Source organism: Melospiza melodia, chromosome 27, assembly GCF_035770615.1.
Source record: "Melospiza melodia melodia isolate bMelMel2 chromosome 27, bMelMel2.pri, whole genome shotgun sequence".
Lineage (NCBI taxonomy): Eukaryota > Metazoa > Chordata > Aves > Passeriformes > Passerellidae > Melospiza > Melospiza melodia.
Genome location: NC_086220.1, coordinates 7,398,293 through 7,411,682, shown reverse-complemented (window position 1 = coordinate 7,411,682; position 13,390 = coordinate 7,398,293). Strand labels below are relative to the sequence as shown.

Below are 13,390 nucleotides of genomic sequence, written 5' to 3'. Positions count from 1 at the left end.
CGCGCGGTGTCCGTCTGTCCCAATGTCCCCAAGTCCCGCTGTCCGTGTTCCGGTGTCCCAATGTCCCCAAGACTCGTTGTCCGCGTGTCCCGGTGTGTCCGTGTTCCGGTGTCCCAATGTCCCCAAGACTCGTTGTCCCCGTGTCACGGTGTCTCCGTGTTCCGGTGTCCCAATGTCCCCAAGACTCGTTGTCCCCGTGTCACGGTGTCCTCAAGTCCCGCTGTCCGCGTGTCCCGGTGTCTCCGTGTTCCAGTGTCCTAATGTCCCCAAGTCCCCGCGTATCCCAATGTCCCTATGTCCTGCTGTCCGCGTGTCCCAGTGTGCGTTTGTCCCAATGCCCGTGTGTCCCCATGTCCCGGTGTCCGCGTGTCCCAGTGTCCCGGTGTCCGCGTGTCCCGATGTCCGCGTGTCCCGATGTCTGCGTGTCCCAATGTCCCGGTGTCCGCATGTCCCGCTGTGTCCGCATGTCTCAATGTCCCCAAGACCCGGTGTCCACTTGTCCCGGTGTCCACTTGTCCCAATGTTCACGTGTCCCAATGTCCGCTTGTCTCGGTGTCCGCGTGTCCCGGTGTCCGTTTGTCCCGCTGTCCCGGTGTCCCGCTCAGAGCCCGTCCATCAGTGCCAGCAGGTCCTCGCCCTTCCCGGCGCTGCCCGGGCGCGGTTCTGCCACGTCCAGCTCGCCCAGGATGCGGGACAGCTCCTCCCGCCGCGCCGGCTCCTGCGGGACAGACAGACAGACAGATGGACACCGCGCTCAGCGCCCGCCTGGGCTCCCCTGGGACGTGCCCCTTTTACACCCCCAACTCGGCTAAAAACTTGCTCTGGTGTTTGTCAGGATTCAAGTTTTCTTAGTAAATATTCACCAATTCCACTGTCTTGGCAGAAAACTGGCAATTACTATTAGTAATGAGTTTATGTGAAATTGGAAAAAAAAGTATTTTTAAATCCCTGTTCTGGGTGAAACATGGTCCTTAACGAAGCAGAGAACCAGTGATGTGAAACATGTTACACACCTGCGTGGCTTCAATGTTGATAACCTTGTAGGACAGCTCCTCTGGTCTGGTCTGTGCAGCGTGTCTTGATTAAAAACATTAAAAAAGTGGTTAATCCCATGAAGATGTATAAGGAAATTATAAAAATCAGGCTTCATCAGGCTCCTGTAGGCACAAATGATACTCAGAGGATGCTCTGGGCCAGACTGGATGGGGCTTGAAGCAGCCTGGTCTGCTGGAAGGTGTCCCTTCCCATGGCAGAGTAGAATTAGAGGACCCTTCCAACCCAACCCATTCTGGAATTCCATGAAGTTTGGCAATGCCTCTGTTCCCATTTGCCAAATTAATATATTCACCCAGTTTGGAGGCTTCTCCCTGTCCTAGACATTTTTGTAAAGTGCAGAACAGCAGGAATATTTCTGCAGCAGAAACGAGCAGATACAAACATTCTGCTAAAATGGCTGGAGGGAAATTTCTGTCCAGTGGCACTGGGAGAAAAGCTGCATCACAGGAGACATCAGGAGCAGGATAACAACACCCTGCTCTGACCCTAAAGCTCTTTGAGGGCCAGCTTTGCTCTCCAGGGCTCCCCACAGGGCACCCCAAAACCAAACCCAAACCCAAAAGGATCCAGCATACTCTTCCTCCTCGTTGGTGGTGAACAAGTTCAGCCGAAATCCTGAATCACCAGCAGGTTTCTGGATGTCCAAACCTCCCAGCAGCCTGGCCAAAAAGTTCAGCTCTTCTTTAGCAAGGGGGTTGGGGGCTATGTTCTCCTGCAGGAAACAGCAATGGGTTTGTTGAGCAATTATCTGGGAGATTTGGGCTGCAAGGAGCTTTGATACTCCATACGTGTCCTTCAAATATTCCTGATATTCCATACATATCCTTCGTATTTTCCTGATATTCCATACATGTCCTTCAAATATTCCTGATATTCCATTCATGTCCTTCATATATCCCTGATATTCCATACATGTCCTTCATATATTCCTAATATTCCATACATGTCCTTCAGAGGGATATAAACACATTTATTTCTCCGTTTTCCTGAGACAGATTGTGCAGATAATCAGTAATCACCAGCTCCCTGCTGGAAATGGTTGTTTGAATTTACAGACTCAGCACAAGATACTTTTCCAGCTCAATTGGACAGGTGAGAAATCTGTAAAGCCAACTTTGTTTTCTGAGGAGATTAAAATGGAAGCAAGAACATCCTTGCAGTAGGAATCTTTGGGAAAATGTGCCCTTTCCCCGGCTTCAGAGGACTGGGGAGGATTGGCTGAGGCTCTGAGACCAGAAAAGCTTCCCTGACCTTATCCCATATTTATAGACTCAGAATTTGGCCAGTTTAAGCAGGGACAGGAGGAGGACAGCACTGACCTTTGCCTGGGATGCCAGGTTTTTGGAAGATCCTGACATGTGTGTCTCCACTGGCCGGGTCACGCTGTACCTGCAGGGAAAACACTCATCAACAACAGCTTGTTCTGGGACCAGGCATGGAACCAGAGGGATGCAGAGTTTTAGGATATTTCCCTGAAAACTGAACAATTGCAACGAGAAGCTGCAGCTCAGTGTGGTGCAATGGCGAGGCAAAGAGAGGATTTCTTGATTGTGGTTACATTAAATCACATTTCACATGAGATGCAGCACCAGAACACTGTTTCCTCAGCTCCACTGTGGACATAAATCAAAGTTTTGCCTGTTTTTTGCAGCTCTTTTTACACTGTCCACACAGGACAGCACCTTATAGCAAAGTCAATCTGATAATTAAAGCAAAAGATCCCAAAACCACACCAGGCTGAAAATGTGTTTCTGGCCAACCCATCAGCATTTGGTTCAGGTTTCTACACAGAACAAAAATTACTTACATGTTTGTCCCAAGTTTGAGGACTCTGTCTCCATAAAGCTCAAAAGATCCTTCCCTTTGTGGAGTAACATAATTCCCAGCAGTGCTGAACTCAGCCCTTTTAACTTCCACTCCTTTGTGATTGAATATCCTTAAAAACGAGGCATAATTGAAATATTTAGTAGCTTCAGTCCTGATTTTAGTACCTAATTCCTCTGCTTTCTTCACGAGGGGAATAAAACTCTATTCTGTAGTATAATAATAATAAAAACCTAATAAAATATAACAACAATAATTCTGCATAACAATAACATTATTATTATTATTATCATCATTAATAATAATAATAATAATAATAATAATAATAATAATAATAATAATAATAATAATAATAATAATAATAATAATAATAATAATTCTGTACATGGCTAAATGCCTCTTTTATGGGATAAATTAATAACAGCTAATTTATTATAATAGAAAACTCCCAAAAGCTGCTCAGCATTTCATTGCTGGGTGACTTAGTCCCAGATTCTGCCCTTTAAATAGTATTAAATATAAATAATATATAATATAATATAATATAATATAATATAATATAATATAATATAATATAATATAATATAATATAATATAATATAATATAATATAATATAATATAATATAATATAATATAATATAATATAATATAATATAATAATTTTAAGGCCCCTTAAATAGTATTTATCGGAGTTTCAAATATAATAATAATAATAATAATAATAATAATAATAATAATAATAATAATAATAATAATAATAATAATAATAATAATAATAATAATAATATTTAAAGGCCCCTTAAATGGTATTTGCTGGAGTTTCAGCTATCCATGCAACAGGAATGTCAGTCTGAGCTGGATTCCTGAGCCCTCCCTGTGCCCCACACGTGGCACCAGCTCACCTGATGAGCCCTGGCACCTCTGTGCCCCAGGGGACAGGCCCTGAGATTGGCAGCACAAAGCGACCATTGGAGTTTTGTACTTTATCCTTCAGGAAGATGGAGACCTGCAAAGGGACATCACAAACATCACAGCCTGGGGAAATCCCCCACAGACCTTCCCATCCAAATTCCCTGAAATCTGAGCCTGAGATTCTCTGCCTGGGCTGGGGAAGGTTTCCCAGAGCTCTTGGTATGTGTAGGGATGTATTTACAGAGCCAGTGATGTGGAATTGTGGTCCAGAGAATGACCTAACATTAAAAACATTATATTAAAAACTACATCCTGTTCATGCATGTGAGTGTGACCAGTTTGTTTAGAGAACATCAAGCGTTCACGCTCAGGTTTCCTATCAAATTTCTCCTAAAAGGAAAAACAGATTTATCCATCTAAATCACACTAGTTGAGATTCCTTTTTTTCATTACATTGTAGAATTATTCAGCATTACTGCAGTATATGTGCTCAATTTATGAAATTTGAGTGCAATTACAAGCACATCAAGATGATTGAAAAGCACAAACAACAAACCCAAACCTGCAGTGTTTATAAGCAGATCCCTTTACATTCCAACCCCAAACTCCCTGTCATTCTCTCTGCCTAGTTGGATTGAGCTCTTACCCTGATGTGCATGTCCTGGAAGAAAATGAGAAGTGTTTGCCTGATGAGCTGGAATTCACCATCAGAGAGAGGGTTGTAGGTCTGGAAAAGGAAAATCATCATGCAAGGGTTGCAGATGTGCCACGTCCCACCCAGGGAAAGAGGGAACAAGCTGAATATTCTGATCTACTTGCAGGGGGAGCAGAGATGCTCTAAGGGGGCTGCTGGTTATTATGAATAATTATTGTCTGCCACTAAAATTCTGATTTAATTTCTGCTGAAATCAGTGGAGACTTAAATCAGACTGAATAAGCAACACATTGATTTAAACTGGGCCAGCAGAAAAATACCCTCAGAGCCCTTTCCAATGTAGTAATTAATCTCTAAGAGGTAAAAACCCCATAAAATCAAACCACAGTGTGTCTCACCCTTTTCCTGAGGATTCTTACCTCAATCAGCCTCCTGAAGGTCTCATCCACCTGGTTCAGAATGCCAGGGGAGTCAGAGATGAAATCCTTGATGGCATCCAGGTGGTTGAAGGTGACCAGCAGAACGTCCCTGGGCCGAGGGCACAGCAGCACTTGGTATTTGAAGGCCATGGTCATGAGGTCGTAGAGCTGCAAAGGAACACAGGAATGTTGGTTGGAAACCTCCTGGGCATGGAGAGGGGGGTGCAGTCAGGCCAGCACCTGCCTGTGGCACAAGGAACCATTTTAGGTTCATTTCTTAAAAAACAAGAGCTCTGCAGTCCCATCTCCAGCCTTCCTGCTGGGTCTCCAATGCCATCAGCGCTCAGTGAGCAATATTATTGAATTTGTGAGGTGCCCTGATGAATGATGGATCTAGGCCATGTTCTTAGAAGGCTAATTTATTATTTTATGATACTATATTATATAAAAGAATGCTATACTAAACTATACTAAAGAATACAGAAAGGATATTTACAGGTTAAAAAGATAATAATGAAAACTCGTGACTCTTGCCAGAGTCCTGACACAGCTTGGCCCTGATTGGCCAAACAGTGAAAACAACTCACAGAAACCAAATGAAACAATCACCTGTGGGTAAACAATCTCCACACACATGTGAGCACAACACAGGAGAAGCAAATGAGATAAGAATTTGTTTTCCTTTTTCTCTGAGGCTTCTCAGCTTCCTAGAAGAAAAATCCTGGGCGAAGGATTTTTCCAGAAAATGTGAATGCGACAGACAACCATTTTCACAAGGAAAGCTGTTCCAAAATACTTCAAAATGGAAAAGCCATGGGTTAAATATTGCAACAGAACCTGGTGAAGGGCAGCTGGGCAGCAGGAGTGTTACCTTGTCCATGCTGGCCTGGTTGAGTCTCATGATGGAGGCATGGGCCAGCCGGTCGTACACGGTGCGCAGCGCTTTCTTGGAGTACAGATCCTGGGGCTTGAACAGCTCCTCCATGAATTTCCTGTTGAACATGGTGCTGATGATGTCGTTCATCACTGCAAAGACAAAGTTAGGCTCTGTGGTTTGCCCCAGAACAGCCTGGTCCTGCTCCATGCCAGGGGACAGAGTGCAATGGGAGAGGGGGAGCAGCATCTCTGCATCCAGCTCTGCTTCACCTGAGCATCACCTCTGCCTCCAGCTCTGCCTCACCTGAGCATCACCTCTGCCTCCAGCTCTGCCTCACCTGAGCATCACCTCTGCATCCAGCTCTGCCCCACCTGAGCATCACCTCTGCCTCCAGCTCTGCCCCACCTGAGCATCACCTCTGCCTCCAGCTCTGCCCCACCTGAGCATCACCTCTGCATCCAGCTCTGCCCCACCTGAGCATCACCTCTGCCTCCAGCTCTGCCCCACCTCTGCCTCCAGCTCTGCCCCACCTGAGCATCACCTCTGCCTCCAGCTCTGCCTCACCTGAGCATCACCTCTGCCTCCAGCTCTGCCCCACCTGAGCATCACCTCTGCCTCAAGCTCTGCCCCACCTGAGCATCACCTCTGCCTCAAGCTCTGCCCCACCTGAGCATCACCTCTGCCTCAAGCTCTGCCCCACCTGAGCATCACCTCTGCATCCAGCTCTGCCCCACCTGAGCATCACCTCTGCCTCCAGCTCTGCCTCACCTGAGCATCACCTCTGCCTCCAGCTCTGCCTCAGCCTCACCTGATGTCCCCCAGGGCACAGATGCCACCTGAGCTGAAGGCAGCAGGCCCTGTTTGCCAGTGGGAATAAGGCTGGCTTTGCTGTCCTGTTTTTACAGCTATGGTTGGCACTTTGCATTTTTTAAATAATGTTGTTTGTAGGCTGCTCTGATGTGTTATTATCTGCTGCAGATAATTAAAAAGAATAAAAATAATATTAAGAGATGCAGTTGTGCTTCCTAAGGAGAGTTTTGCACTGTGGTAGATCTTTGCTGTGCCTGTTCCTCCACACCCTCTGACACCACCAGTCTATTTTTTAACTTCTCAACAGAAGCTCCTGCAGGGCTCTCTGTAATCTTTATTCCAATCAGATTAGCACTGGCAGGTATTTAATAAAGCATTTATATCCCTGGGATCTATATCAACCCACTCAGGGCTCTCCCAGCTGACACATCTGCAGGCCCTAGAGTTTCAAATGCAGAACTCCAAACTTCCTTACTTGTGGTTAATTTTTAATGTGCAAATTTAGCCATGGAACTGTTTTATTACTGAGGAGTTTTTAGAGCTCAGGAGTGCTGAGTGTGAGTGCTGTGCTCTGGTTATTGAGTTTTTAATGCAAACAAGATGGAAAACATTGTGCAGTGCTTCAAGCAGAGGCTGCACCTGAGCTTTTGTGCTGGTTCTGCCACTTTTATTATCTCCCTGATAAATTCTAAAGAGTTATCATCAACAAACATTTATTCCTCTATCAAAAAAAAAAAAAAAAAAAAAGGTAAATGAGTACATCAGGTCACAGATTACTGTACAAGTGTGGATTTTCCTAAGCAGATGATTGTTACAAAGCTCATAATGCCAGACAATTCTTGTGGATTAGAAAAATCTCAGAGTAAATAATAAGGAAAAAAAAAAAAAAAAGAAAAGAAGAAAAGTGAACATACAGAGAGTGGTAGTGACCAATGGTTTGAGTTATTGCTTTAATGCTTCCCTGGGGGGGTCAAACACTTGGCTTTTCATCTGTTCTACCCCAACAGACAAAACAAAGATAATTTCCTAATTTCCCTGTCACTTCATCTCTTCCTGGAGGATAAACTTCCTGGGGACTACTGGGGCAGGGAGAGCTGTGTTCCCAAGGGCAGAGGCCTCCTGAAATGGTTCTCTCTCCTCTCTAAACCTGCTGGTTCCTCACACAAAGCTCAGCAGCCCCTGTGCTGAACCTGACAGAGATCCCTAATCCTGGTTTAAACACCCCAAATCCACAGACAGATCTCAGCTCCTGAGCAGTATGGATTAAGAATACACCTAATTGCAAGTGGGAAAAAAGTCCCTCCTTCCTTTCAAACAAACTGGCCATAAAACAATCCCTACTGGCAATCTCAGGCAGAAATCCTCTATTTTTCGTGGAGAAAATAAAATATATTAGTACTAGTAGATATTAGTATCTAGTTAATTTTGCAGGGAATCAATTATGACAAAAATAAGAACTTCTGCTTTATACTGCCATTAAGGAAAGTATTTTTAAGCTGCTTTTGTGTGCTGCCCATAGAAAGATTTCTCCTGTCTTTGGAGAGCCTCAAACAACCCAAAACAGCAGGAGACAGATACCTCCCAGCACACTGATTTTTCAACGGAAAAACCACAGTCATAAATTATCTTCTGAAATTAAAACCTCTTGTGTGGGCTATAAAAAGAACTGAGAAAGACATAAAAAAAAAAAAAATCAATCACGGTAAAGGGCAAATTGATAATAAATCTCTCCCACGTTTGATAATGACACAGCAAAGGTCTCAAGGGGGCCATGGAGGTGACACAAGCAACACAGAGAAAGCAGCTGAGCAGAGAGGGGAGGTTGTAACTGGGATGAGAGGAGGGAAACCAGTGTGGCCAGTGTGTGATGGACAGGGCTGAGGCTGGGGGTGACGGTGGCTTTGGCCTCCTCACACCACGTCTCTGGGGACAGACTGGTGTCACTGGGATGCACCACACGAGGCTGGAGCTAGAGCTGGCTGATGCTGGTGCTTCCTGGTGTTTTGCAGAGATAATCAAAACTCTACAGCTTTTGTGGAAGTTGCAAAGCTGGTACGCTCACTACGGCGCTGGAGGCACGTGGGAATTGTTCTTCTAAAATGATGTGTACTTCTGGGGACTTCAGGTCTCTTTTTACCTCTTTCTCAAATACATATGTATGCATATGTAATAAATATGTAAATATGAAATTGTATGCAATTTCACAATAGGTTCATACACATTCATTTTTACGAATTTTGCGTGGTTTGCCGCTAGTTCTTCTGTCGCAGGCATCTTTTTGTGAAAATCCTTTTCTTTGGGATTTTCCCTTCTGAGAAGCTGAAGCCTCAGAAACAAAATGTAAACAATGGTTATCTGCTGCTGTGGAATGCATCAGGTAGATTTTTTTGATTGGGCCATCTTGAATGTTTACAATTAATGGCCAACCACAGACCAGATAGCTCAGACTCTCTGTCTGAGCCACACATCTTTGTTATTCAAAGATCTTGTTATGCTTTTCTATTCTTAGCTCAGCCTTCTGAGGAAATCTTTCCTTCTATTCTTTTTAGTATAGTTTTAATGCAATATATAGATCATAAAATAATAAATCAAGCCTTCTGAACATGGAGTCAACATTCTCGTCTCTTCCCTCATCCAAGAACCCTTGTGACCACTGTGACAGTTCTTCTTTATCAGAAAGAATTCTTAGGTCAGGTTGAGATGCTCTCACAGCAGTCTCTCTGTCTCCCTCTATCACCCTCTTTCTCTCTTCTCTTATCTCTGTTTTCACTGAAGCAGTTTCTCTGAGCTTAGGCCTTTGCAGTCAGGCTAAACAGCTGTGTTCTCTAACCACAGACTCAACTCAAAAATGTGCATTTCACCTAAATCAAAACGGATTTCTACCCCGGAAAATTTCTACTCTGCCTCACTGCAGGGTGTTTGGGGCAGCAGAAGGAACATTCTGTGTTCTGGACAGTCACCCTGAGTGCCACAGGATTGTGGTTCTTCAGGGGCCTTGTCACTGCTCCACCAGTGGCAGCCCCAGGGGTGACACCAGGACCCTCAGAGCACTGAAAACAGTGTTTTTCTCTCTCAGGAGAAGGGAAGGGCCAGCCTGGGACCTGCCCCTGAGCCGGCCCTGTCCCCTGCCTCACAGCTCTGGGCAGCTCCTCCTCGTTGGGGATGGGATGGAATCTGTCCCTGGGCTTCTGAGATAAAGGGTGTGCTTGGAAACAGGATGGAATGGTAAGGAAAAAAGCTGGGGCAGACTCCAGGACGTCAGCATTTACCTTCAGTAGATATTAAAACCTACCAAAATGATGCTTGTTTTGCAAAACACCAATCACAGCCTTGATAATCACAACCCTGATAATCACAGCCTTGATCCCTCTTTAGAAAGGGCTGCTCAGAAGGACCCTGTAAGTTCTGCTCATGCTCTCTGAACAAAAACCTGAGATTCAAGAGATTAATTTCCTCATTCCTTAGCACAGCCCCTGCTGCAGGCTCGTGTTCCAGGGCAGATTCCAGAGGGAAACACCCGAGGGCTCAATCCCACCCTCAGGATGCTCCAGGCAGGGTGAGCTGAGGGCTCCTGCTCCTTTGGGATGGCTCTGCCAGGTGTGACCACCAGCACAGGTGGGAAAAGCAGCTGGGATGGGAATGCCTTCGATCATCCCTGGAGTTCACCTGTCCAAACCCTGAGCAATGCACGAGATAAAACCTTAAAAAAAAATATGGAATATACCAAATATTCCTGCATTTAAGCAGAAAAACGACCTGCACAATGCTCACACAATTACATGCTTGCATGAAAACAGTGGTAAAGAAACACAAATACCATTTTTGCAGGCAAGACCACCGGGATAAAAAACTTTGACCCATTTATAATCTTGGTTAAATTAACAGCTAATTTTTGAGGCCATATGATTTTAAGGTATGGTCTGGTGTTTTTTTTCACCGATTTCCAGTAATTTAAGGTGAGCATTATTTGTGACACTGACCGAAGGCTGCAGGAACAGCCTCAGGGGTTCAGGCACGATGAGCCCCAGGTGTGCACGTGGGGTTGGACTGGTGCATGCACACAGCAGGTACTGTACCTCGTTTCCTGTCCACATCTGTCCATTCATCTACACGAAGCATACAAAACAAAACAGCAGTTCAAGATGTAAGAACGAGAGTTGCAAGGAGAAGAAAAGAAAATAAGAAAGAAATAAACTTTAAAAAAAAAAAAAAGCAGCTAACTAGTGGATTTTGTCTCTTCTCATCAGCATTCAGCAGTGAATGAGAACCTCACCCTCCCCTTGGATAAAATCCTGCTGCTTCAGGGCACATCAAATTTTAGTTTTCAGCTGCATTTTGCACTTAAAAGGAACCAACATTTGAGTGAACAGCTTTAAGCATCAACAAACATCTCAGTGTGGATGAACCACATCTCAGTGAAATTAACACACAATTTTTTGGAAGAAAAAAATAAAAATCCATGTGTGGACAAACAAAACCAATCCAATTCTCCATATACTCAATCAAGATTTAATTTAGCTAAAATCCTAAACTTGTCCCTGAATGAACAGCAGTAAACTTGTGTCACATCATTCCCTCATCAGGATACACATGAATAATTACAAATTTCCCCCCTCACAAACAACACAACAATTACACAGTGAACCCTTTGTTGTTTAGCACTTCATAAAGGACAGGCAGGAGGGATAACAATACCAAGCTCATACCAAGTGGATTTTTTATTAAAACATCACAGACCTTCCCGAGGCACATTCCCCATGCCCTGACAGAGAGGTGCAAGGACTTGTAAAGCAAAGCTTCAAATTGAAGTTGTAAATTCAGAGGTGCTTGGCTGGGAGCTGGAGTTTCATGGCCCACGTGAAGACACAAGGCTCTGTTTGTACGAGGATTTTGGCCAAATGGGATTGTATAAAAGCCAGGATTTCAGGAACTGTACTGGTATTTGAATTTCACGCAATTGCACGTGCTGTGTCTGCACGAGATTTATAATTTTATTCCTGGAAACCCCTTCCCATCGCAAAGCACCTTGCTCTGCCCCAAACGGCCCAGGAGCTGGGCTGCCATAACCAAATCCTGGGTTATTTTGAGTCCAAAACTGCATTTCTGGAGCTTTAACCCCAGAACTGAGCACAGAAACACCCACACGGACTCCGCTTTCTCCTTCTGGGTGAGAACCTCCCAAACCAACCCCGGCAACACCCTGGGGCTGGGGAGGAACTTGAGGAACATCCAGCTCAACCCAGCGGGCTGTGCTACCCAGCACAAAACACTGAGGGCTGAATTCTGTGATAATTATTGTGGTAATTACTGAAATCGGGGCAGGGAAACTGATGCCCTGAGCCCGCAGCATCCTCTGGTGACAGCACAGCGTGTCCCTGTGTCACAGCTGACAGAGGGACAGGACACAGCCTCAAGCTGCGCCAAGGGGAGTTTGGGTGAGATGCTACAAAGAAATTATTCGCTGAAAAAGTGATTGGGAAATGGAATTGTCTGCGCAGGGAGGGGTGGATTCACCATCCCTGGAGGAGTTTGAAAGCAGATGGAGGTGGCACTGAGTGCCAGGGTTCAGCTGATGGGGAGGTGTTAGGCATGGCTTGGGCTGGGTGATATTAAAGGTATTTTCCAGCCTGGGTAATTCTGTGAGCAGCCCGAGCCACTCTCCCTGCCGGTAGCGGGGACAGAGCCTTGCCCGGGGACACCGGGAGCGGCTCCGCTGGCACTCCCACACCGCTAGCGGGGACAGAGCCGTGCTCGGGGACACCGGCGGCGGCACCGGGACACCGGGAGCGGAGGGAGCCGCGCACCGCTCACCTTTGCGCGCCTTCTCTCCGGGGATGCTCTGGGCGCGCAGCCGCTGGTCCAGGATGTAGAGCATCTCCCCGCCCAGGTTCAGGAACAGCAGCGGCAGCGTCCGCGCCGACATGGCCCCGGCACAGCCCCGGCTCGGCCCGGCCCGGCCCGGCCCCGCTCCCGCACCGCCGCCGCCGTTGCCGGGCAGCCGCGGGGCCAATCCGGGAGCGCCGTCTTGGCCGGGCGGGGCGCGCCTGCGCACGGTCCCGGTGTGAGTGAGCATCGTTCCGGTCTGTGTGTGCATCGTCCCCATCTGTGTGTGCATCATCCCGATCTGTGTGTGCATCTTCGTGATCCATGTGTGCATCGTCCCGATCTGTGTGTGCATCTTCGTGATCCATGTGTGCATCGTCCCAGTCTGAGTGTGCATCATCCCCATCTGTGTGTGCATCATCATGATCCATGTGTGCATCGTCCCAGTCTGAGTGTGCATCATCCCGATCTGAGTGTGCATCTTCGTGATCCATGTGTGCATCATCCCCATCTGTGTGTGCATCTTCGTGATCCATGTGTGCATCATCCCCATCTGAGTGTGCATCATCCCCATCTGTGTGTGCATCATCCCCATCTGTGTGTGCATCATCATGATCCATGTGTGCATCGTCCCAGTCTGAGTGTGCATCATCCTGATCTGAGTGTGCATCTTCGTGATCCATGTGTGCATCATCCCCATCTGTGTGTGCATCTTCGTGATCCATGTGTGCATCATCCCCATCTGAGTGTGCATCATCATGATCCATGTGTGCATCGTCCCAGTCTGAGTGTGCATCATCCTGATCTGAGTGTGCATCATCCCGATCTGTGTGTGCATCTTTGTGATCCATGTGTGCATCGTCCCAGTCTGAGTGTGCATCATCCTGATCTGAGTGTGCATCATCGTGATCCATGTGTGCATCGTCCCCATCGGTGTGTGCATCTTCGTGATCCATGTGTGCGTCATCCCGATCTGAGTGTGCATCATCCTGATCTGAGTGTGCATTATTGTG

The 13,390-nt window shown here is 46.2% G+C and overlaps 1 protein-coding gene across 2 annotated transcripts; it reads right to left on the bottom strand.

Annotated features, from left to right (window-relative positions):
* Positions 1–19: 19 nt before the first annotated feature.
* Positions 20–12,521, bottom strand: OSCP1 (organic solute carrier partner 1). 2 transcript variants are annotated; one of them, XM_063177422.1, is made up of 11 exons: positions 12,366–12,521; positions 10,631–10,660; positions 5,739–5,893; positions 4,868–5,035; positions 4,440–4,520; positions 3,784–3,887; positions 2,864–2,992; positions 2,376–2,445; positions 1,632–1,768; positions 1,014–1,077; positions 20–718 (listed from the first exon to the last, which is right to left on the bottom strand). In XM_063177422.1, the coding sequence occupies exons 1-11, from the start codon at positions 12,475–12,477 to the stop codon at positions 602–604; spliced, it is 1,167 nt and encodes a 388-aa protein (XP_063033492.1). In that variant the 5' UTR covers positions 12,478–12,521; the 3' UTR covers positions 20–601. The 2 variants fall into 2 exon arrangements, with proteins under 2 accessions (XP_063033492.1, XP_063033493.1); XM_063177423.1 differs by lacking the exon at positions 10,631–10,660 and having other exon boundaries at positions 21–718.
* Between the last annotated feature and the right edge of the window lie 869 nt (positions 12,522–13,390).

Coding starts and splice junctions, on each gene's coding strand:
- OSCP1 (XM_063177422.1), bottom strand. CDS start 12,477: ATGTCGGCGCGGACGCTGCCGCTGCTGTTCCTGAACCTGGGCGGGGAG. Junction 2,993..3,783: donor GAGGTGCCAGGGCTCATCAG/GTGAGCTGGTGC, acceptor CTCGTTTTTAAG/GATATTCAATCACAAAGGAG. Junction 2,446..2,863: donor CTCAAACTTGGGACAAACAT/GTAAGTAATTTT, acceptor TTTTCCCTGCAG/GTACAGCGTGACCCGGCCAG.